This window comes from Euleptes europaea, chromosome 2, assembly GCF_029931775.1.
Source record: "Euleptes europaea isolate rEulEur1 chromosome 2, rEulEur1.hap1, whole genome shotgun sequence".
NCBI lineage: Eukaryota > Metazoa > Chordata > Lepidosauria > Squamata > Sphaerodactylidae > Euleptes > Euleptes europaea.
In genome coordinates this window covers 13254596-13282004 of record NC_079313.1, presented here as the reverse complement: position 1 = coordinate 13282004, position 27409 = coordinate 13254596, and the positions used below count along the sequence as shown (strand labels likewise).

The following is a 27409-nucleotide window of genomic DNA, read 5'->3' as shown; positions in this document are numbered from 1 at the left end:
ACTTCTCACACCACTGGTCTCTTCACACATTAAAACCCAATGATACATGTATCTTAAGTTTATTGCACAGATTGGATTTAACAAAACAAAGAACGGTAATTCCATGAGCCGACTTGTCCCCCCTCCCCAAACACACAGACACAGTAGCAGCCAACCACAAATCAGGAAACGGAGAAGATACACCATCAACATTCAGAGCAATTACACAAGGCAGAAAGCCAAAAAAACCTTTCTGGCACCTTCCCCAAATTCACATTTTTTAATGTTTGCCAAGACGTATTATGCAATAGATGTGCCTTGTACCCCTGTTGGATCCTCCCCCCCCCCCTTGCCCGAGAAAACCTCAGAGTGGGAAACAGAGTCCCAATTTAAAGCCTTTCAGAATTTGCAGACCGCGTCTTCCATTGTGACCCCCTCCCGCATTAAGGAAGCTGCGGAAGGGAAGAGCACCAAAGAGCCAAGAAACCCATTAAAGCAGATAGGCCGCCTACGCTGAAATACCCTCAAAGCCTCCGTATTTCCAAATCGTACCATCAGGAGGCGAGCCCGTGCCAGTTTCCCCATTATCTACCTAAAAGCACTCTCGACAATGCTGGCAAAGCACGCCCGAGCGCATTGCGGGAATGGCATCTGCAGGTCCCCACTGGGTTAACAAAGGCTCAGGTGGATCGCTGTACCTGGGCCGGGATAGTGAGAACTATCAGACCCTGCCACAAACTCCATACAACCACAATCTGGGGGGTGGGGCTGTGCCTCAGTATGTCCTGTCCATACACATTCCATCTCCGTGATTTGCAATCACCTTTTCAAAACCGCCGTGGGGTTCTGGCGTTGCAAAATCTGCAATCTCGGGGAAGGCCTAAATGTATTTTGCGTGCCTTCCTCGGCTCAGGCAACTTTCAGAAAATGGGAGCAACCACATGCAGTTTCCAAACAAAATCGGGCGGGGGGAGGGTTGGTGGTTCAGTATTGCCATTTGTCCCGTTGTTGTCTTGGATTGGTGCTGTCTCCCTCCCCACCCCCGGTCTGCCCCCAAAGCATGCAACGGACTTTTAAAGGCCTTCAGAGGAATTTAGTCAACTGGCCCAGATCAGGGGACAAGCAGCAATTCTCTTTCATTTCAAATACCAAGTAGTTGCTTAGCGGACCCAGGAAGAAGTAGCTCGCCTTGGTTTTTGACTCGTTGAGCGGAAATATTTAAAGGTTGAGGCAGAAAAAAACTCTTGACTGCAGCTCTCGAATGGCAATAGTAATTAGGAGGGGAAGAGCGAGACCATTCAGGTGTGTCTCCCTGCCCTCCTCCCAGAGAATCCTTTTTTTTAAAGACAGGAAAAGAAAGTTTAGATGCTTGAGAGGTTGAACGGTTTTGATCCTGCGAACTGCCCCCCCCCCCCGTGGGCTGCAAATTCTCCAGAGACCCCCCAAAGCAGTGGCGCCCTCTGCTAGAGCCTGAGGGAAATACACAAAGCCCTTTTGGGTGGCAGCGAATGAACCACCAAGCTCTTTCTTTGGGGAGGGGAGGGAGGGAGAACAGAAAACAACTCGACACGTTTTAAAAAGCAAAACAAACCCTTTCCCAAAGGCGTTGCATTGGAAGCTGCGTGGCCAGCTCCTGGGGTGGGAGAAGAGACCCAAGAGACAGAAAAGAAGAGGCATTCATTCACCGATGTACAATCAAGTCTCGTTCTGTATTTCACGGTGGGGGGGAAACGAGAAATCCAGTCTTTTATTTTGGGCATTCGTCTTTTTTAAAACACGAAGTCGTCATGGGGGGGTCTTCATTCTCGATGGCTCATTTCACGGCTTCTTTGGATACTGCGGGAAAGGGGAAAAAACACAGAATAAGGACACCTGTAAATGAGAAGGTAGATTTGCGACTGGTTTTCAGAGGTAGTCTGCCCCAGTTCATGGAGGTTCCATTCGGCCCTTTTGGCTCATAGCTGTTGTTGGACGCATCCTCTGTGAAATTTGTCTAATCTCCTTTTAGAAGCCAAATGAAAATGGTGGCTATTGCTATTATCTTGTGGCAGGGAGTTCCACAAGCCAAATAACTCACTGAGTTAAAAAAAAAAGAGACGTCCTTAAAAAAGGTTCCATCCTAGGCCTCTCCAGTTAAAAAAAAGTATCTCTGGTAACAGAACTTGAAGAGCTGCCTGTCGGGGGTAGGCTACCCCAGGCAAGATAGACCAGTGGTCTGATTTGGGGTTAGGCCATCTCGTACATGTGTATAATCAGATACGTTTATGGGCCGAAGTCTCAGAAACTGAGCACACGTTTTGCACACAGAAGGTTCACCTCCCGAGATCTCCAGCTAAAGCAAAGCTTCTTAAACTGGGGCAACTGAATGTGGGGGTCGCAAAACAAGCACATCCATCTCATTAGTAGGCAAATTTGCTTCCGTCTTTAATAAATGGTAAAATTATACGTATCCCAAAGAATTGTTTTTAAATAAATTTCTTTATGATTTATTATCAGTAAATGTTTGATTTGTATACCTATTTTATACACCTATATACCTGGGGTCGCGTAAAATATTTCTCGGGCAAAAAGGGGTCTGGAGTGGAAAAAGTTGAAGAAGCTTTGACCTAAAGGACCTCGGGAAGAGGGCGGGCTAGAACCCCCGAGAGCCCCCTCCCCTGATAGGCAGCCAAGACAGACAGGCCCAAGGCCCAACTCTACACAAGGCAGCTTCACAGACTTGACCTTCCGAAGACGCATGGAGACTAAGAATAGACTTTGTACCTTCCCCCCTCCCCGCCAGATATCCCAGCCTGTGTGTTTCATTGGCAGGAAAGCACAATGCCTCCCTAATCCACTTTGTACACTTTGGCTAAGCCAGAGCTGAGCCGAAGCGCTGGACTTCCATGGTGGGTGGAGGGGTCATACACAGTGAGGACAGAAAGGGAGTCCTGAGATCGGAGTTTACACACCCGTGGCGACATATTCCTGATTGTGCCAGATGTCATTATTTATTACAGCTACTGGGTGGAAGGAGGGTGGGGAGAGAAGAAAAAGAAGAAGAGTTGGTTTTTATATGCCAACTTTCTCTGCCACTAAAAGGAGAATCAAACCGGCTTACAGTCACCTTCCCTTCCCCTCCCCGCAACAGACACCCTGTGAGGTAGGTGGGTCAGAGAGCTAAGAGAGCTGTGACTAGCCCACGGTCACCCAGCTGGCTTCATGTGCAGGAGTGGGGCATCAAACTGGGTTCTCCAGATCAGAGTCCACCACTCCAAACCACTGCTCTTCCCCACTACACCCCCCCAAAAAGGTAGCATCTCACACCCAATTGTAATAAGCCATACAACAACCTTGTAAGGCAGACCATGCTAATGATACCCCAAAATACAATGCCAATTCGAAGAGCTTCCCATAAATTATCACACTCTTGTAACAGCCTTGAAAGATAGTCTGGTAAATCATGGTGAGGCCAGCAAGGCAATGACTTAAACAGGATATAAATGTGGGGTGAAGGGGAGAGAAGAATAATTTTCCTGGGGTATTCATGAGTTTCCTTTTTACCCCAAATTGAACAGATGCTTGACCACGTAAAACTGCACTGGCTCACAGCCACACTTGCTCTTTCTTCCTTTGCCCTCCCTTCTTGTGGAACTCCCTGCCCCAGGATGCGGTGATAGCTGCCAACTTGGAACCTTTTAAGAGGGGAGTGCACATGTTCATGGATAGGGTTGCCAACCTCCAGGTATTATTTGGAGATCTCCTGCTATTACAACTGATCTCCAGCTGATAAGAGATCAGTTCCCCTGGAGCAAATGGCTGCTTTGGCAAATGGCATCCCTCCCCTCCCCCAAACCCCGCCCTCCTCAGGCTCCGCCCAAAAAACCTCCCACCGATGGCGAAGAGGGACCTGGTGACCCTATTCATGGAGTATAGGGCTATCCATGGCTACTAGTCAAAAGGGATATTAGCCATGCTGCATCCCTATTCTCTCCAGTAGCAGAGGAGCAGGCCTATTATCTTGGGTGCTGTGGAACACAGGCAGGATGGTGCTGCTGCAGTCGTCTTGTTTGGGGGCTTCCTGGAGGCACCTGGTTGGCCACTGTGTGAACAGACGGCTGGACTTGATGGACCTTAGTCTGATCCAGCAGGGCTTTTCTTATGTTCTCTTGTTATTCTGTCCCCCCCCCCCCACTCCAAATTGAGACTGTCACTTCCTTGGGACACTGCCCTGACTGAAGCTTTTCTGCTACTCTGGGAAAGCATCGCGGATGTGGAGGGTGGATTATTATTAATTTTAAAAAGGGGCTTGTACTGCAATCGTCTTTGCATTCCTGCAGTGTCTTGGCCTTCCAAAACACAGACGTCAACTTGCTGCAGTCCTTCAAAACAACCCTAGAAGGTGGACCTGCATGACTGTTCTTAGACAGCCAGCGTGGTGTAGTGGTTAAGAGCGGTGGTTTGGAGCGGTGGAGTCTGATCTGGAGAACCGGGTTTGATTCCCTGCACCTCCACATGAGCAGCAGAGGCTAATCTGGTGAACCAGGTTGGTTTCCCCACTCCTCCACACGAAGCCAGCTGGGTGACCTTGGGCTAGTCACAGCTCTCTCAGCCCCACCTACCTCACAGGGTGTCTGTTGCGTGGAGGAGAAGGGAATATGATTGTAAGCCGGCATTAAAGAGGGGGAGAACAAAATGGCTTCCACATCACGATTGTGGGATTTTGCCCTGAAAACGCTTTGTTTTATTTCTGGGGTTGAACGCGGGGTCTTGTATGCGTGTTGCTTTGGTTTAAAATGCGGGGGGCCCGGCTTAAGAAAGGAGGGGTGCTGGAGAGGCGATTGAAGTGTATTATGAGTGGATGGCAGCTGTACCCCAGAAGGTGGAGCTGACTTGTCTGGGGAGAGAGAGAGTTTGTTCTCTGTGGATGGGAGGAGAGTTGAGTGAGTTGTTGTGGAGCATGCGCGAAAAGTCTGTTCTTTGGGGACGTTATTTGCCTAAGTGGCCAGTGAGAAAATAAGACTTTGAGGCTAGGCCGATTTAAGGAACTTTAGAAAAAGAATAAGAACTGTACCTATCTGAAACCATTACGCTCATGATCTTTACTTCTAAATAAACCCGTTATACTTCCTTTTTAAAAAATTTTTTATTGCTTTTATAATTAAACACAAAACAAAAAAAAAGAAAAATACAAAATAAAACATAACATACAAAAACATATATAGAGCACTATTACATCTATTACTAATACATTGTTTACTATCTTTTAAAAAGTATATAGTGCCCAAACCTCTACCACCCACCTCAGTGCCCTCCACCTTTGGACTTCCGGAGAGGTGTTATGACAGTATATAAAAACTTATTTTTATAATCATTGTTTAAAAAAAGCACATAAATCTATAATTCATTAACTGTACCTTTAAAATATTGTCGCAGGCTTTCACGGTCAGAGTTCATTGGTTCTCGTAGGTTATCCGGGTTGTGTGACCGTGGTCTTGGTATTTTCTTTCCTGATGTTTCGCCAGCAGCTGTGGCCGGCATCTTCAGAGGAGTAACATTGGAGAGACACTGTCCTTCAGTGTGACTCCTCTGAAGATGCCTGCCACAGTTGCTGGCGAAACGTCAGGAAAGAAAATACCAAGACCACGGTCACACAGCCCGGATAACCTACGAGAACCAATATACCTTTAAAATCCATTTTTGCCAATTTATCCCAATATGCGGGGGCTTTTGACCATATTTGTTTAAATTCATCCATATCTTTACCATGTAAAGAGTCTGTAATTTTGGCCATCCGCATATACATCCAAAGCTTTTCTCTCCACTCTTTGATTGAAGGTTTATTTATTTGCTTCCATTTCTTAGCAATTGTAATCCTAGCCGCGGCAAAACTATATTGACATATGACTCTATCAGCATAATCTATATTCTTATCGGGAATACCCAATAAGCAAAAGGCAGGATCTTTTTTTATATTTGACTTAATCAAATTGTTAGTTTCTTTTAAAACTAATCGCCAAAATCTCTTGATTTTTTTGCAAAACCACCAAACATGCATAACTGTACCTCTCAGTTCCGCACTTCCAACAAAGACCCTCCTCCTCTTTTTACGCTTTTTACGCTCATGATCTTTACTTCTAAATAAACCCGTTATACTTCCTAATATGCTGACCATACCTACCGTTTTGAACAGGACAGTCCTGTTTTTATCATATTTCCCGGCCGTCCCCATCGTTTCAATTAAAATGTCAATTTTGTCCCATTTTGCACCTCATTACACTTCCAACATTTGTTTCCTTTGGCTCTGACATTTCTTATGCTGCATGCAGGCATGGCTGGGTACATTCTCAAAGAAAAAGTGCTCCGATCGGGTTACACTAATATTACATAACCCCTGTCCCATTTTTGCCATCCCAATGTCCCGTTTTTGTCTTAAGGAAATATGGTCAGCCTACTTCTAAATAAACTTTATTTGTGTTTTAAAAAACTGTTTTATTTACAGTAAAGAATCCACTTTTTACCTCAGAGCCTTCCCGGTGCACTGACCGTTCTGTCATTCTACCAAATGTAACTAAGCCATTCTGTTTTTGGGGGGTTCAGATAAGAAGTCTAAAGCAAGAGCCTTTGGTGGCAGCGGAAATAAGTAGGAAACGTAGGAAAAGCTAAGGAGGGCAAGGGCTGTCAGAAACGAAGCAAAAGATTACAGTGATGCTCTAGGAATTTCCCAGAGTCTCTATGGTAAAGACCACAGAGACCAGGGGAGGCAACCTAGAGCATCACCCAGAAGTGATATCACATCCTCTCCCAACTCCGCACTCCCCAGACACTGTCCCCAAAATCAACTTCTGACATTTGCCAAGGCAGTGCTCAGCACCTGATTTCCAGAGGTATTGGTCAAATGTGCCAAATCCCTTGCCTGAAACTGGAGAAATCCAAAACCTGATCCAAATCTTAACTGCTGAAGGCAGTTTCCTAAATATCCGCGCCCGTTTTCCTACTCTATAAAAAGATTCCCTGGGAGTTGAATATAGAAAAGAAGGGAGATTGTTGCTACCTTTGACTCAGGGAGTGTGACTGTTGGCCAGAGACTGGAGAACTGAGCAGAAGAAGGAAAAGAGAAAGATACAGAAGTAATATTATGTAATGCGCCAAGGAAAGATGCAGAATATGGTAGGCTGATGACATTGCTTTTTTAAAAAATGCTTCTAGTCCTCATTAGAGAGCCAGAGTGGTGTAGTGGTTAAGGTGTTGGACTAGTCAAAACCCCCCCCCCCCACTTGTGCTGTGGTGGGTGACCTTGGGCCAGTCACTCACTTTCAGCCCTGACCCTGGCTAGTATTTGAATGGGAGACCTCCAAGGAATACCAGGGTCATGTATCGGAGGCAATGGCAAGCCGCTTCCCAACCTCTCTTGCCTTGGAAAGTCTTTGGGGTCGCCATAAGTCAGCTGTGACTCGACGGGGGGGGGGGGGAGGAAGGCCCCATTAAGGAATCTTGAAAACAAGAGGACAGTGCCTAGAAAATGCTCAGATCTAGGTATGAAAGGAGCTCCTCCCATTCTTCTCCCCTGGTGTTCCAAAATTTCCACCTGCTGCAATCTACTTCCTCTGAATCCTGGCTTAACTCTAAAAAGTCGGAGCTGTGACATCTGTAGTTAAACACAGCGGGTCGCACCGGACTAAATTTTCCATCAGCGGGACAGAGTTTGCCCGCCTCCCCCCTTCCCACTGCAGTCCCACTGATCTCCGTGGCTCCGGGTAAAAAATCTAAATAAACAAAACATAATGCTGCTCCTGGGAGAAAGGAGACCACAAGAAACAATCAGTGCGCATGCGGGAGGGGTGGGGGTTGCAGCAGGAAGGGGCAATAGGTAGAAATGGCCCATTTAGTCTGAAATTCAACCCAACTTCTGCGACAACTGATGAACATCTCCCCCCACCCCATTACCAATATGCACACACAAACAAGGATAAAACACTATCAAAAGCAACCACAATGCAATTGCATGCATGACCCTGCTCACATGACAGGTAGGGTTGCCAACCTCCAGGTACTAGCTGGAGATCTCCCACCATTACAACTGATCTCCAGCCGACAGAGATCAGCTCCCCTGGCGAAAATGGCTGCTTTGGCAATTGGACTCTGCGAAATTGAAGTCCCTCCCCTCCCCAAACCCCGCCCTCCTCAGGCTCCGCCCAAAAACCTCCTGCCGGTGGCGAAGAGGGGCCTGGCAACCCCGAATGACAGGCTAGCAATCCGCACACGATTTACTAATTTAATAATAATTTAATAATTTAATAATAATTAAAGCAATAACTAAAGCAACCGTGTGATCACAGCAAGACTCCTTTTTAAAGAGAGAAACATTAACAGTGTGGCACTGATAGTGTGTGTTGGGGGGGTGAGATGCAAGTGATCTGAAAAAAGACCAGGAAATTCGGAACTCCAAAATCCAGGGAGCAATTTGGAAGCGTTCCAACCTGCATGAGGACTCAGGAAAGAGGGGGGGGGGGAATGCTCTATTGTCAAGTCACGGCTAGGATTTAGCACACCACGGCATTACCAGAGTTGCTTCACCCAACACAGCAAGGCAACCCGGCTTCCGGACAACTCCTCTGCTCTGACAATCTGCGACACGGTGCAAAGACAAGAGTTTTACGTGCGGAAGATTCCAGCTGAACTAAGTAAGGGGGCTGTCGATAAACAGGTTTCTAGACAACCTAAGTGGTAGTCCTAAAACCCATCAGGGATAGGGTTGCCAACCTCCAGGTGGTGGCTGGAGATCTCCCGCTATTACAACTGATCTCCAGTCGATAGAGATCAGTTCCCCTGGAGAAAATGGCTGCTTTGGCAATTGGACTCTACGGCATTGAAGTCCCTCCCCTCCCCAAACTCTGCCCTCCTCAGGCTCCGCTCCAAAAACCTCCCACCGCTGGCAAAGAGGGACCTGGTAACCCTAGTCATGGATTGGTGTGGTCAGGAACCTTTCAACGTCTTTGGTGAATCAATGGAAGGGCTGTGGGGGGGGGGGGAGGGGGAGTGCCACCCAAAAAACTTTTAAAAGAAAAGAAAAATACTTACAGGAAATTCTTACAATAGAGTTTCTGGGAATTCCTAGAGCTACCACTTTCACTTTCAGGTAGCTCTAGGAATTGCTAGGAAATCTATGGTAAGAACTTCCTATAAGTAGATGAGGCCTTGTTTTTCTTTTGTTTAAAAAAATTTTTTTTGGGGGGGGGGCGCTGGCCGGCAGACAACAGGAAGTGGGGGCAGGGAATCCCCCACCTCCACTGAGGGGCTTGGCCGCCCTAGTGACACTGCAAAGCATCCTGGGTAGCGCACTTCAAATCCCCTTCTGCTGCATAGCTAGGGTTGCCAACCTCCAGGTAATGTTGAAATATATATATATACAGCATGAAGGCTCAAATAGTACACCAATCCTCAATTTACTATTGGTCAAGAATTATTTAAAGAAAAATATACATACATTACCAACGGGAAAAATGGGTAAGAAAAAAAGGCATTAAATTCATGCCTAGATGCACAATATGCTAGTTTAGTTAACAGATCATCTAAAGGCAGACAGACCATCTAGAAAGACACTAAACATAAACATAACCAGACAATAGGGTTCTGGTACGGTAAAGCACTACTAGCACCCACACTGGTTCTGAGAAAAAATATAGAGCGCATACATGCAAACATGCAAAAAATATATAGAGCATACATGCAAACAGTAAAGAAACCCTCCAGGTACTAGCTGGGGATCTCCTGCTATTGCAAGTGATCTCCAGCCGATAGAGATCAGTTCACCTGGAGAAAAGGGCCGCTTTGGCCATTGGACTCTATGGCATTGAAGCCCCTTCCCTCCCCAAACCCGGCCCTCCTCAGGCTCCGCCCCCCAAACCTCCCACCGATGGCGAAGGGCCCCCGGGCAACCCTGTGCACAGCCGTCTCGTCTCAAGCTGGCCTACCTTCCCTGGAAGCCGCCGAGGCGGCGTTGAGGGCTCTGCCGCTGAGGTCGCTCAGGACGCTGTCCACAGCCTGGTGGTGCCTCAGGAACCACGGGCGGATGAAGCGGCGGTAGAGGAGGTGGGAGCCGTTCCACGAAATGGGAGCCATGCACCAGAGCAGGAAGAGACACTTGGGAGAGAATTGAGGGTAAAGGGGCAGGGAGAGAAGAGACGTTGCCAGAAGAATCGGGACCAGCGACGGCCTTGAGAAGCCAATGATGAGCCCTCCCTGGGGTTGCCAACCTCCAGGGAGTAGCTGGAGATCTCCCGCTCTTACAACTGCTCTCCGGCCGATAAGAGATCAGTTCCCCTGGAGAAAATGGCCGCTTTGGCCATTGGACTCTACGGCATTGAACTTAGGGTTGCCAACCTCCAGGGACTGGCACAAATTAAACAGTAGTAGGCTAGAAAATATTAAATAATAAAGCAACAGACAATGAAATGCATGACTTATCAAGATAACAGCCCGTCGGGGAGCTCCATATTAACCCTAGGAATAGAAATACTAAGCCTTTGTAGCTGATGAAGCTACTTTTGTAGTGAAAACGCTGGAATACGTCGGAGCCGAGTTACCATCTGCATCTCCGTTGCCTGAAGACGAACTGAAACTGACTAGATATTCATTTAACGTATTATATGAACTTTTTCGTAACTACTTATCAGCACTTTTGGCTGGTTCTTCTTATCGTTGTTGTCACTCTCCTGCTTTGTAACCCCGGTTGCTTAGCTTGGCTGTAATCTTATTCTAGTTGTAATATAATGACAGCTTTTGCTGTTTTTGTTGCTTGCATTTCATTTTTCTATTGCTTTATTATTTAATATTTTCTAGTCTACTGTTTAATTTGTGCCTATACTCCTTACAGTTGAGTGAGTTGTTTGCATAACCTCCAGGGACTAGCTGGAGATCTCCTGCTCTTACAACTGATCTCCGGCCGATAAGAGATTAGTTCACCTGGAGAAAATGGCCGCTTGGCCATTGGACTCTATGGCATTGAAGTCCCTCCCCTCCCCAAACCCCGCCCTCCTCAGGCTCCACCCCAAAAACCTCCCGCCGGTGGCGAAGAGGGACCTGGCAACCCTAGCCCTCCCATAGCAATTAAACATCCGCCCAATATCTGCACACCAAACCAGATATAATGCTGGGAATCAGGGATTGGACCCCTGAAAGTGTATTTTATAAAATAAAAAGCTGTTTGTCTACTGGCTCTTCTATTCTAAAATATATATATATTTTTAAAAAAGAGAAGAGAGCATCCAGATTTTCCTTCTCTGTCCCAAACAGTCTTTGGTACATAAACATTACTGTTGGTTGTTAATGCGAACAATAATCTTATCACTTCTTTTGCACGCAGCACCACTCAAAGGGCTGATTCCCACATTACAAAGCCTTCATGTCCACAGGAGGGGGAAGGTTCAACCCCATCTCCCCACACACCGGGGTCCTGACCTGAATCCGGCCTGCTCATGTCATGCCCACAAATTGAGTTCTGAGGCTGAAACTTCCAGCACACGACTAATTCACAGGACCGGGGCAGACATGGGAGCGGGGACAAGAAGCATCTTTAATGTGTGAATCAGCCCTGATCCAGGTCAACCTGTGTTCTCATTCAAGACTTTTCAGAACTGCATACTTGGGGGATTCTTTTAATACCTTGGAATATCCATCTACCACCTTCCCTGCCGCCATTTTCGTTTCCATCCTCAGCATCCGGCCTGATGGAAGCGTTCCGAGGGACTCAGAAGCTTGCCAATTATGCGATATTTTGAATGATCATAATGAAATATCACTTCCACTCACATTTCAGTTCCAGGCTAAGACACATTTACTCAAACCAGGCTTCTAGCTAGAATTTTAACCCAGTTGTTTGCTTGTATTGACCCTGATCTAGCTTCTCACCCAATTTACGGCCCGCGTTTTTATCAATGATCAGTTGACGCAGCTGGCTTTAGTGAAGGACTGCTGGTTTTAGCAAATATAGCGGTATGGATGAATGGCTAGACACGTTTTACTGAAAGTTTTTTTTTAAAAATCATTAGATGCATCCTTTTAAAATGTATCTTTTTATTGTTAGGCTTTCGTTCTTCAGCAGCCTTGAGTGAGAGGCAGGAATAAGGCAGCTAAATAAATATCGTATTTTAGATTCCCCCCCCCCAAAAAAAAAGGGGGATGAGAATTGTAGACACATCCCTAGAAACTAACCACACTTAAGCACAAGGCCTCCAGTGGAAACTCGCCTTGACCGCCCCATCCCACCTTCAAAGAAGTGACAGGAGGGGCAGATTTTGGCCGTCTGGTGGCGGGGACAGAGAGCCAGTCTGCATTCATCCTCGGGCCTGACGTACAAAGAGGGGTGGGCCCAAGGGAAAGGGGGCTTATAGGGTCTGGGCCGGGCAGTCCCTCCATCTTTGGAAGCAAACGGGTGACCCGTTTTCTGTTTGGCCCGTCCCCTCCCGCCCCACAAGCGCCTGACCCTCAGCTTACCTTGCCGGCGTAGTAAAACGGAAACCAGTACAGGAAAGTGTCGGAAAAGAACTCGGCCACGCTGAAGAGGCCGTAAACCACCCAGTAGGTCAGCCACGTGGTGTCGTCGTCCTTGTTGGGACTCTCGATGGCTTTGATGCTGTATCGGGAATCGAGAGATGGCGACGAAGACGAAGTCAGGCCGAGGAGATCAAACACCCCCCACCCTCATTCCCCCCAGTCTCGGTAACGCTTTTGATTTTGCAAAGATCTGTCACGGGCTTGGTTTAGAGCGGGCAGCGAGGAGATTGGTTTCTCTCTCTGCCGAAGATACCCCACATTTGCAAGGATAAAACGGAGGTGCAGAGAGCCACAAAAACCACCCCGAGGTTCCGTGGGAGAAAGGATGGGACAAAAACGTTACTGGCAAAATCAACAGGTGGTTCTCTTTGGACCCCGGATCTTCTCATTCTGCTTCCCAGCTTGGCCGACAACCCCATAGGAACCCCACCACTACCACGGAAATCACAGCTCTATCCCCCCATCTGGTTTTCTGGCAGAAAAAAGTAACACTTGTATTGTGTTGTTTAGCCAAGGTTGCCAACTGATCAGTAGGGTTGCCAGGTCCCTCTTTGCCATCGGTGGAAAAATTTTTGGCCGGGGTTTGGGGAGGGGAGGGACTTCAATGCCATAGAGTCCAATTGCCATAGCAGCCATTTTCTCCAGGTGAACTGATCTGTAGCGGCTGGAGATCAGTTGTAATAGCAGGAGATCTCCAGCTAGTACCTGGCAGTTGGCAACCCTACTGATCAGGAAACTAAACATCTACACAGCGCCTGGTCTGTGCCTTTCGTTTCCAAGCAGGCTGGAAAAATACCAAGGGTGAAGCTGGTTTCCCCTTTCCCAAAATTTACTTAAGAAAAATAAAGCTATATTCAGTAGGTTAAATGAGGAATTCTGCTCTTTCCCTCCCAGAAACCCCAGAGGCTCCGTTTCACCAACTTAAAAAAATATCTCAGCTCTACTACTTGGTCAAACAAGATGCTCATGTGTGATTTTAAATTTCTATCTGGTGGGCGGGGCCGTTCTCTGCTCCTCCTGTTTTAATCCTCACAACCACGCTGCGAGGTAGGACATACAGAGAGAGTGACTAGTCACCTCAATGAGTTTCATGGCAGAAGGGACCTGAATCCAGGACTCCCTGCTTAGTCCGATATTTCACCCCCTAAGCCACACTGGTCTCCTCCAAGATCGCTCCTGAATCGTGATCCCCCAGGCAAAAGAAGAGGGACATAAGCCTAAAATGGGTACTTACGAAGCGTATGCTGGATAGACAAAGCCGATGAGATTGCACAGGAGCGAAGCCCCATATCCAAACATCAAGTAGAGCCCCACGAAAGCAATGGAGCCTGTGGAGGTTGAAGGGAGGTGGTTGGCAAAGATGTACTGAGAATTTCTTTATCATTTAACACATATTGATTTGAATCAGGATGACAAGTATCGACAGGCCACGGTCCTCATAATCAAAGGAAGCAGAGCCTCCAGGTGGTAAAAATAGAGTTACTCTTACAAGCCCCCCCCACCTGCCTCGTACTCACACCAAAGATTACCACTGAGCACCGCTCAAATCTCGAACCAGCGTGGTGTAGTGGTTAAGAGCAGTGGTTTGGAGCGGTGGACTCTAATCTGGAGAACCGGGTTTGATTCCCCACTCCTCCACATGAGCAGCAGATGCTAATCTGGTGAACTGGATTTGTTTCCCCGCTCCTACACACAAAGCCAGCTGGGTGACCTTGGGCTAGTCACAGTTCTCTTAGAGCTCTCTCAGCCCCACCTACCTCACAGGGTGTCTGTTGTGGGGGAGGGGAAGGTGATTGTGAGCTGATTTGATTCTCCCTTAAGTGGTAGAGAAAGTCGGCACATAAAACCCAACTCTTCTTCTTCGAATGAAGCAAGCAGGCTATTTTAACCTCTCCCCCACTCAATTAAAAGCCAACTTTTACCAAAGTGAAGCATTCTTCCAAGTCCAGCTTGCAACGCATTTGCTGTTCAGACTATGCAGCTTAGAGGAAACGAAGAGGCAGGCCGTGCGCCGCATACGGTCATGCACATGCATCAACACTTATAAGGTTGCCAACCTCCAGGTGGGGCCTGGGGATCTCCCAGAATTACAGCCCAACAGACATGATCCTAGCCAATGCCTTTACACAATGTTTGGCTTCCTGCCCAGAGAAATGCCGATCACCGCTTTGGGGTCAGGAAGCACTTTCCCTCCAGGCCAGATTGGCCAGGGATCCTGGAGGGTTTATTCCCCCTCCCCCATCTTCTGGGGCACGGAGTAGGGGTCACTGGGGTGTGTGGGGGGGGAGGAGGTAGTTGCGAATTTCCTGCATTGTGCAGGGGGTTGGACTAGATGACCCTGGCGGTCCCTTCCAACTCTAGGATTCTGAGTTCCCTCGTTTGTTTATTTATTTACTTCATTTATACCCCCACCTTTCTCCCCCACCCAAAGCTGCTTAGATCATTCTCCTCTCCTGTTTTATCCTCACAACAACCCTGTGAAGTAGGGGAGACTGAGAGTGTGTGACTGGCCCAAGGTCACCCAGCAAGCATCCATGGCAGAGTGGGGACTGACTCCCAGACCTAGTCCAGCACTCTTTTGAGCCTTTGGGCACATCTGGAATTCTGGCAGGGCATGGTGGGCACAGCAACAAAAACAGGAGGTGGAGCCAGCCACAAAAGGATTGCCACAGCTTAACTTCAGTAACATGGTGCAGATTCTTGTGGTTTCCCCACTCCTACACATGATGCCAGCTGGGTGACCTTGGGCTAGTCACAGCTCTCTTAGAGCTCTCTCAGCCCCACTTACCTCACAGGGGGTCTGTTGTGGGGAGAGGAAGGGAAGGCGATTGTAAGCCGGTTTGGGTCTCTCTTAAATGGTAGAGAAAGTCGGCATATAAAAACCAACTCTTCTTCTTAAAAAATCTGCATAGCCAATTAAATCTCCAACAGTCCACCAGAACCCTTGCCAGGCAAAAGCTCTACCTGCCTTCCCCCACTTCCTAAAAACACTTGGTGGATGCCAGAAAAGGTTTCAGCAGGTGCCATGGCGCCCATGGGCACCACGTCCAGGACCCCACCAACCGCCACACCACAAGTGGTTGCAAATGGAGATACAGAAGGCAAACAGAGCCGAAGTCAAACAAAACGGGAAAGCCATCTAAAACTCTTCCCCAATACCAGTCACGGCACTCAAAACCAAAATGAAAACAGAAACACGATGTATTTTGCAAACAAAAGCCATGTTGCTTCCTTTGAAAAGCTGGTCGAAACTGGGCTCTGCATTTGCTGTGGCTGGTTATTTATTCTTTAAAGAAATTCACAGGGAGCTTCAGTGTTACTACAAGTTAATCTGACTTTTGGATTTTATAAATATGTTTAAAAATAATTTTTGACCTTATGCCCATGGAGAATATACTAATGATTCCTCTTCCTTGCTTCCCCATTTTCCCCCCAAAGGGCTTTTAGATATTTCTTACTGGCCATCATGTTATGATTATAATATTAGGATGTGTGATAAGTTATAATTTTATACTGACCATTGAGGAAGGCCTATCCAGGCCGAAATGCGTCTGGTCCTTTTTGGATCTCATATTGGTCAAAGAAAAATTATATATTGCAGATGTTGATGTTTGATATATACTTAATGTGTAAGTTTTTGCCTTTACTAGGAGTTTTATGCTTTTAATCTACATGTGCACCTTATTAAAATGTATATATTTGTAATTTTAACATTTTCCAGCTCAACCTCTTTGGTTTGCAATCAGTATTTTGGTTGAGTTCCATCAGGATTTCCCCCCCCTTTTGTTGTTATTTGGTTATTTATTCCATTAAAGGGCCCATCTTGTCGACATGCTAAACAACATAAGCCAACAAACGCCTTTCCAACTGGGGGGTTTGCAAAGCAACAAGGTGGCCACAGCAGGCTAGAAACTGCTGGAGTTACGCTCAGTCAGGGAGGAGGGAGGAAAAACAATTACCTGGAACAACCCTCTCCCCCCCCACCGCCAATGAGAGATCAGAAAATTATCTCAGAGAAGAGGGTCTTTAATCACCAAAAGGCAAAGTTCACAACGGCTGCAAAGCCAGCCAGGAAAACAGTTGGAACGGTTTTCAACAGCCATCGATCGAGAGTGCAAAGGGCAATCTCAACATCGGGTTCTATTCCAGGAGGCTGAAGTTGGTTCCTTATTCCCAGTTCGTTCCCTATTCCCAGTTCCTTATTCACATTTCCTAGTTTCTGAATGATTTTGAGGACATTTCAAAAGCTCTGCACCCCAAGATATGGATTGGACCACCACATATCATACACCCCCACATTCAGGGGACTGTGCCCTTCCAGATGGCGCATGCTGGGTCCTGGTCCAAACTCCGGTTCTTGTGCCAGCGGCTCCCAAGTGGGGTGACCCAGGACAGAGGCCCATACAGACCCTGCACCCCAAAATAATCTTTGGACCACCCCAAATGACACATCACCACACTCCAGAGACTGTCCCCTCCAAGAAGACATACAGCGGTGCCCGGTCCAAACACCGGTTCTGGTGCCATTGGCTTTTTTTGGGTCCACCCCCCGAAACTGGTATTGCAAAGAGGTTTTGAATAAGGAACTGGAGCTCTGCACCCCAAAATATGGATTGGACCACCACATATCATACACCCCCACATTCAGGGGACTGTGCCCATCGAGATGGCACATACTGGGTCCTGGTCCAAAGTCCAGTTCTTGTGCCAGCGGCTTTCAAGTGAAGTGCCCCAGGACCAAGGCACATGCAGACACTGGGGCTCAGCTGCCCCCAAAATAATCTTTGGACCACTCCAAATGACACATCCCCACACTCCAGAGACTGTCCCCCTCCAAGAAGACATACAGCGGTGCCCGGTCCAAACACCGGTTCTGGTGCCATTAGCTTCTTTTTGGGTCCCCCCCCCCAGAAACCTGTATTGCAAAGAGGTTTTGAATAAGGGAGCTCTGCACCCCAAAATATGGATTGGGCCACCAGATACCATACGCCCTCACATTCAGGGGGGACGGTGCCCCTTCGAGATGGCGCATGCTGGGTCCTGGTCCAAAGTCCGGTTCTTGTGCCAGCGCTCCCAAGTGGGGTGACCCAGGAGAGATGCCTATACAGATACTGCACCCCAAAATAATCTTTGGACCACCCCAAATGAAACATCCCCACACTCCAGAGACTGTCCCCTCCAAGAAGACATACAGCGGTGCCCAGTCCAAAAACCGGTTCTGGCACCAGTGGCTTCTTTTTGGGTCGTCCCCCCACCCCGAAACCTGTATTGCAAAGAAGTTTTGAATAGGGAACTACTGTCCCCTGCAAGAGGACATACAGTGGTGCTCGGTCCACACACTGGTTCTGGTACCACCTGTTTCTATTTGTGGTGGCCCCTGAAAATCTTGTATTGTGAAGAAAATGTTTTTGGACATTTGTGAGTCTTCTGCACCCCAAAATTAAGTTTTGAGCACCACATATCATACACCACATATCATACATTCAGAGTACTGTGCACTTCAAGGGGTACGTGCTGGGTCCTGGGTCAAAGGCCAATTCTTCTGCCAGCTGCTCCTAAGCATGGTGGCTCCAGGGACAAATGAGAAGTTATCAGCCCTCTAGCATATGTGTTTAAAGGTCCACTTGCAGGGTCACCTGACAGCAGTTACCTAAGTAATTACTATTCTATTCAGGGATCTTGGAATCATTCCTCTTCCTGGGAAAACTCCACCCAAAACCATTTCACTCATCTGGAAATGTATAGCTAATACTTAACAGTACTTTTTCCGAATAATCTGGGTATTCTGTGTCTCTGTTTCTATCACCTGTCCTTTCTAACTAAACGTTCAAAGGTAATATTCATTGTCCCTGGCAATAAAAATAAAGGTAATATTCATTGTTCATTGTCCCTGGCAATGTTTCGTTGCCAGTTAAGGTTGTGTTAGAACAGTTGCAATGTCTAGTGTGCAAAGCTCTGTCTCTCAGCTTTTCTATCCTCAAATGTCGTTCCCTCAGTGGTCCAATGTGGTGGTCCAATTTATATTTTGGGGTGCAGAGCTCCAGTTCCTTATTCTTTGCAATACAGGTTTCTGGGGGGGAGTGGACCCAAAAAGAAGCCAAGGGCACCAGAACCGGTGTTTGGACTGGGCACCGCTGTATGTCTTCTTGGAGGGGACAGTCTCTGGAGTGTGAGGATGTGTCATTTGGGGTGGTCCAAAGATTATTTTGGGGTGCAGCTGAGCCCCAGTGTCTGCATGCGCCTTGGTCCTGGGGGCACCTCACTTGAGAGCCGCTGGCACAAGAACCGGACTTTAGACCAGGACCCAGCATGCGCCATCTGGAAGGGCACAGTCCCCTGAATGTGGGGGGTGTATGATATGTGGTGGTCCAATTCTTATGTTGGGGTGCAGAGCTCCAGTTCCAGTCTCTGGAATGTGGGGATGTGTCATTTGTGGTGGTCCAAAGATTATTTTGGGGTGCAGTGTCTGTATGGGCATCTGTCCTGGGTCACCCCACTTGGGAGCCGCTGGCACAAGAACCGGACTTTGGACCAGGACCCAGCATGCGCCATCTCGAAGGGCACCGTCCCCTGAATGTGAGGGTGTATGGTATCTGGTGGCCCAATCCATATTTTGGGGTGCAGAGCTCCCTTATTCAAAACCTCTTTGCAATACAGGTTTCTGGGAGGGGGACCTAAAAAGAAGCTAATGGCACCAGAACCGGTGTTTGGACCGGGCACCGCTGTATGTCTTCTTGGAGGGGACAGTCTCTGGAGTGTGGGGATGTGTCATTTGGGGTGGTCCAAAGATTATTTTGGGGTGCAGCTGAGCCCCAGTGTCTGCATGTGCCTTGGTCCTGGGGGCACCTCACTTGGGAGCCGCTGGCACAAGAACTGGACTTTGGACCAGGACCCAGTATGTGCCATCTCGATGGGCACAGTCCCCTGAATGTGGGGGTGTATGATATGTGGTGGTCCAATCCATATTTTGGGGTGCAGAGCTCCAGTTCCTTATTCAAAACCTCTTTGCAATACCGGTTTCTGGGGGGGGGTGGACCCAAAAAGAAGCCAATGGCACCAGAACCAGTGTTTGGACCGGGCACCGCTGTATGTCTTCTTGGAGGGGACAGTCTCTGGAGTGTGGTGATGTGTCATTTGGGGTGGTCCAAAGATTATTTTGGGGTGCAGGGTCTGTATGGGCATCTGTCCTGGGTCACCCCACTTGGGAGCCGCTGGCACAAGAACCGGACTTTGGACCAGGACCCAGCATGCGCCATCTGGAAGGGCACAGTCCCCTGAATGTGGGGGTGTATGATATGTGGTGGTCCAATCCATATCTTGGGGTGCAGAGCTTTTGAAATGTCCTCAAAATCATTCAGAAACTAGGAAATGTGAATAAGGAACTGGGAATAGGGAACGAACTGGGAATAAGGAACCAACTTCAGCCTCCTTTTGATTCCCCACTCCTCCACATGAGCAGCAGACGCGAATCTGGAGAACCGGGTTGGTTTCCCCGTTCCTCCACATGAAGCCTGCTGGGTGACCTTGGGCTAGTCACAGCTCTCTTCGAGCTCTCTCAGCCCCACCTACCTCACAAGGTGTCTGTTGAGGGGAGGAGAAGGGAAGTTGATTGTAAGCCAGTTTGATCCTCCCTTAAGTGGTAGATAAGGTCGGCATATAAAAACCAACTCTTCTTCTTCTTCTGTTTGCAACAGGTATCGTGAGCGTCCAGGCCAAGAATCCCTTGCCACACACATACACAGCTGGCAATGCAACACCTTGTGTTTCTCGCAAACCAGACCAACCTGTCTAAGACCTCCCCGGGCAAAGACATCACCTGGCTCACTTGCTGTCTTAATTTCTGCCTTTGCCTCTGTCAAAGCAACATCTTTCTAAGGCTGGCCATTTATTTTTGTAAAAAATCTACCTCCATTCCTTGTGTCACGCACACACACAAACTATCATACTAAATAAGCAGCACGGAAGTTTAAAGGAAGTTGATTTAAAAAAAAAAAAACAACCTTAGCAGATCAATGCCCCCTCCTGCCCACCAACCTGTTTCCAACTGTGGTGGGTTAGCTAAATGCCTCAGAAGGCCCATAAGTAGAGGCAGAGAGACCCAAGCCTCCCCTATTGTTGACCTCTGCTTTTCAGAGATAGGCTGCCTTTGAACATAAAGGTTCCATTTGCCATTATAATGGGGGGGGGGAACCCAATCATGGACCAATCTTTCAGAAATAGCTGATCTCTTAAAATCATCTCTAACTCCAGCGCCAGCGTGGTGTAGTGGATAAGAGCGGTGGTTTGGAGCGGTGGACTCTGATCTGGAGAACCGGGATTGATTCCCCACTCCTCTACATGAGCGGTGGAGGCTAATCTGGTGAACCAGGTTTGTTTCCCCACTCCTCCACATGAAGCCAGCTGGGTGACCTTGGGCTAGTCACACTCTCTCAGTCCCGATTACCTCACAGGGTGTTTGTTGTGGGGAGGGGAAGGTGATTGTAAGCCAGTTTGATTTTTCCTTAAGTGGTAGAGAAAGACGGCATGTAAAAACCAACTCTTCTTCTTCTATATATAGACCTTAAGGTAACCATATCTTTGAAAGATTTCTGAGGCCTTTCTCCCATCTCTTGGTTGCGCTTATCCAGTTAATTGTAGAATTCCCAGCATTGATGCCAGCATATGTAACCCTAGCTGTGGCAAAAAAATTATCTATGGTTTTAATTATACTTCCTTTTTACTGTACTCCTCAGATTTTGTATCTGTATGTATGAGGAAAGGTTGAAGGAGCTGGGTATGTTCAGCCTGAAGAGGAGACGACTGAGAGGGGATATGATAACCATCTTCAAGTACTTGAAGGGCTGTCATAGAGAGTAGGATGCCGAGTTGTTTTCTGCTGCCCCAGAAGGTCAGACCAGAATCAACGGGTTGAAATTAAATCAAAAGAGTTTCCATCTAGACATTAGGAAGATTTTCTAACAGATAGAGAGGTTCCTCAGTGGAACAGGCTTCCCCAGGAGGTGGTAAGCTCTCCTTCCCTGGATGTTTTTAAGCAGAGGTTAGATGGCCATCTGTCAGCAATGCTGATTCTATGACCTTAGGCAGATCATGAGTGGGAGGGCGTCTTGGCCATCTTCTGGGCATGTAGTGGGGGTCACTGGGGGTGTGGGGAGAGGGTGGTTGTAAATTTCCTGCATTGTGCAGGGGGTTGGACTAGATAACCCTGGTGGTCCCTTCCTACTCTATGATTCTATGTTTGGTTGTTTCTGTATTATTGAATTTATTGTACTTGTTTTGCTCACGACCTGTTGGTCCGCGAGCATAAAGAACAGAGATAAAGGAATAACTAATACCTCCGCGGCAACAAGTTTCACGACACGTTGTGCGAAATAGCATTTCTTTTGCCATGAATGCGCTCTGTCACTGCTTTTCTGCAGCTGTCACCTCCCATAACTACCCAACCCCCAAGAGAAAAGGATGTACCTCACAAAGGTGTGCTTTCCCTTGGTTATCCCAGTATTTATTTACTTCTTTTATACCCCAACTTTCTCCCCAGTGAGGACCCAAAGTGGTTTACAACACTCTCCCCGCCTCCATTTTATCCTCACAACAGTCCGATGAGGTAGGCTAGAATGAGAATGTGCGACTCCCACAAGGTCAGCCAGCAAGCTTCTCTGTAGGAGCAGGGATCTGAACGTGGGCCTCCCAGATTCTACTCCAAGCGGCTTTGCTCTCTCCAAGACGCCAACCTGACCCATGCGGCCAGACAACCAAAAGAGAGCACGTCCATCGCATGTTCTAAATTGGACTGCAAGTATTTCTCACATTCCTGCACTGCCACCTGGGAACTGTCGTTCAATCTGGTGAATTCCGAGCACCTGCCGACAGGAGGACCGTCACCAACCATCCAAACTGCAGCTGAGGAGCCTGGGGTATATGTAACCCAGGCAAGTCTGCAAGTTGTGAGCGTATGCCAGTGGTGACTTACCAGGCCAGATGCCATGCCAAATGCCAGCTGTGTAGCTTGAGACGCTGTTCACTTTTGCTCCAGTTGAGCATCTCACTTGCTAGCACCAATGATTTGCTCACAATTCAAAATGAGCATTGCAAGCATAAAAATTTTGATTTCCCAACAAATTATGAGGTGCCAGGGGAGGGGGGAGAGGGAGTCATAGAATCATGGAGTTGGTACCACCAGGGACATCTAGTCCAACCCCCTGCACAATGCAGGAAACTCACAACTACCTCCTACCCCCACCCCCAGTGACCAAAAGATGGCCAAGATGCCCTCCCTCTCATCATCTGCCTAAGGTCACAGAATCAGCATTGCTGACAGGTGGCCATCTAACCTCCTATTAAAAACCTCCAGGGAAGGAGAGCTCACCACCTCCCGAGGAAGCCTGTTCCACTGAGGAACCGCTCTAACTAAAACAACTGAAATAAAAACAAGACCCTCCCTTTTGTGGACTGGGCAAAATTAACTGGGGAGAGGGGATGAGGAGGCAGTGAAATTAGCCATCCTGGAAGAATGCAAAGTTGTACTTTTAAAACATACATCTTACAATATAGGTTACAAATAGGGAAATGTGTACAGGGGCAGGGCAAGAACCAATGGAAGAAGCCCCAGACCAAAGAGATACATGTTCGTAATGGAGGGGGGGGGAAATAGGATGAGCCCACCTGTAACTCCCCTCCCTCCTCCTCTAAGAACATAAGAAAGGATCAGACCAAGACCCATCAACTCCCGCAGTCTGTTCACACAGTGGCCAACCAGGTACCCCTACGAAGCCCACAAACAAGATGACTGCAGCAGCACTGTCCTGCCTGCGTTCCACAGCACCTAATGTAATAGGCATGCTCATCTGATCCTGGAGAGAATAGATATGCATCATGACTAGTAACCATGGATAGCCCTCTCCTCCATGAACATGTCCACTCCCCTCTTAAAGCCTTCCAAGTTGGCAGCCGTCGCCACATCCTGGGGCAGGGAGTTCCACAATTTAACTATGCAATTTAATTTTTAAAAAATTTAAATCAATTTAAACTTTGCAGGCTTTCCTTTTAATTCTGGGTGGGCCATAATTACGGGGGGGGGGGAGTACACTGCATATGCTCATTAATAGATGCATTAATAGAGCAATAGCCACCAAACCGGACAAGGATATATTTGTGTAAAGTGCCGTCAAGTCACAGCTGACTTAGGGCAACCCCGTAGGGTTTTCAAGGCAAGAGACTTACAGAGGTGCTTTGCCATCGACTTCCTCTGCCTAGCAACCCTGAAAGGATGGGGAGAACAAAAACGTTTAAGTCCAGGCTATGCTCAGCTAAAGAACCTACATCTCCCATCCCCAAATAGGAACGGGAACATTTCTGAGCATGTGCAGAGCCCCTCTCATCCAAACACTGCAAGCCACACAATCAAAATGGGATGATGAGAGGGAGATCATGAGAGGGAGGGCATCTTGGCCATCTTCTGGGCATGGAGTAGGGGTCACTGGGGCTGTGTGCGGGGGAAGTAGTTGTCAATTTCCTGCATTGTGCAGAGGGTGGACTAGATGACCCTGGTGGTACCTTCCAACTCCATGATTCTATGGGAGCAATTAATAACTATTTTTGAGATTAACAGAGCCCCTCTCATAATAGAGGGCTAGAGCACCGTGCAGAGTTTCCTAGGGGCAAAAGAAACGACCAACTCTCTGCCCCAAAGAGCTTACAATCTAAACAGAGACACTGCCTAGGTGGAAAGCGGCGAGATGGAGGAAGTTAAGCAACATGGTGGAGAGAAGGATTTGTTGGCCAATGGCCACCAAAGGCTAGCCCACCAGAGCCCCAGAACCTGAGTTGAACACCAACAAGCTTGAGATTTAAAATCTGCCAGGGCAGACCACCAGACCACATAGTTCAGGAGGGAAGGTATATCCAGGGCCCTCAAGTACCATAGCCACACTCTTAGCCACAGAGCCTATTTTTCTCCAAGGGGGGGAAATTTCCTCCCTTACCCCCTCTTTCCTTTTATATCATCTATTAATCAAAGTGTGTGTGTGTGTGTGGGGGGGGGGCGTTAGCTGTCCACACAGGCCTTGCAGCGGCCCTTTATACTTCAAAATGAGCGCCATCTGCCAATTTCACAAATTTTATGGGTGTCTTATATTCCTGGAAATTATTGATTGATTTATATATGTTATTACTGATTTTATGTGATTTTATTGTACTTATTGTGTTGTGAGCCGCCCTGAGCCCGGCTACAGCCGGGGAGTGAGGGCGGGGTATAAAACTAACTAAATAATAAATAAATGCTTCTGAACAGATCCAGAATCCCTAAACACAAGAATCCCCAAACATAACCTTTGCTGTGGCAAATTTTTTATCTGTTTTTTAATGATAATGATAACTGCACTGCTCAGATATTGTATTTCTGTATGTTTGATTATTTTGTATTATTGAATTTATTGAATTTGTTTTGCTCAAGACCTGTTGGTCCTTGAGCATAAAGAACAGGAAAAAAGGAAAAAGAGCCGCAAATAGTTCTGACCAGGTCCAGAACCATTTTTTTACACAAAGTTTCCAAGCAGTCCCTTAGCCCCAGAGCCTACTTACCCCAAAGGAAAACAATGCTTCTGAACAGGTCCTTAACCCTTTATCCCCCCCAAAAAGGGAAGTGATGCTTTTGAACAAGCTCACAGTCCCTCCACCCCAGAAAATATCCCCCCCCCATATATATAGGGAAAGCAGTGCTTCTGAGCAGGGCCAGAATCCCCCAACACAACAGTTATATTTTACAAGTTTTAAGGAGCAAAGCAAATGCATTTCCCCATTTCAGAAACTTCAGCCTCCCAGGGAAGACTGGCGGCACTGCTCACCTGCAGCCAGGTAATAACATCTAACGCAGTGACCCTTATACTTCAAAATGAGCGCTATCTACCAAATTTAATGGATGTCTAATGGGGCTGGCAATTATTGATTTACTGATATATGTTATTACTGATTTTATTGTACTTATTGTGTTGTGAGCCGGCCTGAGCCGGGGAGTGAGGGTGGGTATAAAACTAACTAAATAATTAATACAATTCTCTTTTTACAAAGAGAAACAAAGTTTCTAAGCAGCTTCTTAGCCCCAGAGCCCACTTACCCCAAAGGGAAACAATGCTTTTGAGCAGGTCCTTAACCCCTTTCCTTCACGCCCCCCTCGCCCCGCCCAAAAGGGAAGTGATGCTTTTGAATAAGTTCAGAGTCCCCAGAAAATATCCCCCCCCCCAAAATATGGGGAAAGCAATGCTTCTGAGCAGGCCCAGAAGTGTAACAACGGTTAAGGTTGCCAGGTCCCTTTTTGCCACCGGCGGGAGGTTTTTGGGGCGGAGCCTGGGGAGGGCGGGGTTTAGGGAGGGGAGGGGCTTCAATGTCATAGAGTCCAATGCCCACAGTGGCCATTTTCTCCAGGGGGACTGCTTTCGATTGGCTGGAGATCCGTTGTAATAGCAGGAGAGCTCCAGCTAGTACCTGGAGGTTGGCAACCCTAACGGCTCCGCTTTTCAAGGCTGAAGGGCCAAAGCAAACGCGCGTCCCCCTTTCAGAAAGTGCAGCCTCCCAGCGGGAGACGGGCGGCGCTGCTCACCTGTGGCCAGGTAATAACGCTTCACGCCGCTTCTGGCTTCCAGGTGAGCCAGGAGGTCGCCCAGCAAGCCCGGCCGCTGGAGAAACTCCTCGAAGCGCTGCTGCGCGGCGCCCATCGCGGCTCCTGCGGTCGTCGAAACGGCCCAGCCAAGAGCAGGACGCGGCTAGATCCGCTTAGCGCTAACGGGGGGCCGGGCGGCCAGACCACGCCTCCCGGGGCCGAGGGGGCGTGGCCGGCAGGTGGCAGGTGGCCCCGCGGAGCGGGCAGGTGCGCGCAGCCTGACACGCGTGGACACACACGAGGCTGCCTGATGCTGAATCAGAGCCTTGGCCCCTCGAAGGCAGGTATTGTCGACTCCAGTGGTTCCCAAACTTTTCGGGCCACCGCCCCCCTTGTTTCCCCAAACTCAAGCCCGGCGCCCCCAGCCTAGCCTATAAAAAGCATTGTTCAAAACAGGGGTTTGCAAAACTCACAAAGAAAGAGAATAAGAATACAATTTCAAAACAGTAACAATTAATTGCACATCTATTCAAAATCAAATTAAAACTTTTTAGTTGAAATTAATTCAACTAAACTGATGAACTTGATCCAGTGGTACCAGCTCTTCAAAGTCTGGGGAATTTTTTTTTATAGTTTCCACCAAATTTTCCAGCATGGTGCCATAGCTTGATCTATTGTAAATTAGTGAACAACACAGGTAATGTCCATAAACATTAGGAAGAATTTTCTAACAGAGCAGTTCCTCGGTGTAACAGGCTTCCTCGGGAGGTGGTAAGCGCTCCTTCCCTGGAGGTTTTTAAGAAGAGGTTAGATGGCCATCTGTCAGCAAAGCTGGTTCTATGACCTTAAACAGATAATGAAAGGGAGGGCATCTTGGGCATCTTTTGGTCACTGGGGGTGTGGAGGGGGGAGGTAGTTGTGAATTTCCTGCATTGTGCAGGGGGTTGGACTTGATGACCCTGGTGGACCCTTCCAACTCTATGATTGTAAGGGGCCCACTTATAGTGCTCCCCTGCTGCCCCCTTGCCTCTTAGTGCCCCCCTAGGTAATCCCACCACCCTCCAGGAGGTGGTACTGCCCACTTTGGGAACCACTGGTCTACTCAGATCGGCAGCGGCTCTCCAGAGTCTCAGGCAGGGGTCTTTCACATCACCTACTTGCCTGGTCCCTTTAACTGGAGATGCCGGGGATTGAACCTGGGACCTGCTGCATGCCAAGCAGAGGCTCTGCCACTGAGCCACGGCCCCTCCCCTCCTTCCTGCAGTTTGGGAGGGAGGGAGTAAGAGTGCCTCTGCGGATGTGCAG

General features: G+C 48.0%; 1 protein-coding gene across 1 annotated transcript; it reads right to left on the bottom strand.

Annotated features, from left to right (window-relative positions):
- Positions 1-1773: 1773 nt before the first annotated feature.
- Positions 1774-26219, bottom strand: REEP6 (receptor accessory protein 6). The gene is made up of 5 exons (XM_056844166.1): positions 26105-26219; positions 13748-13841; positions 12454-12592; positions 9933-10101; positions 1774-1815 (listed from the first exon to the last, which is right to left on the bottom strand). The coding sequence occupies exons 1-5, from the start codon at positions 26217-26219 to the stop codon at positions 1793-1795; spliced, it is 540 nt and encodes a 179-aa protein (XP_056700144.1). The 3' UTR covers positions 1774-1792.
- Between the last annotated feature and the right edge of the window lie 1190 nt (positions 26220-27409).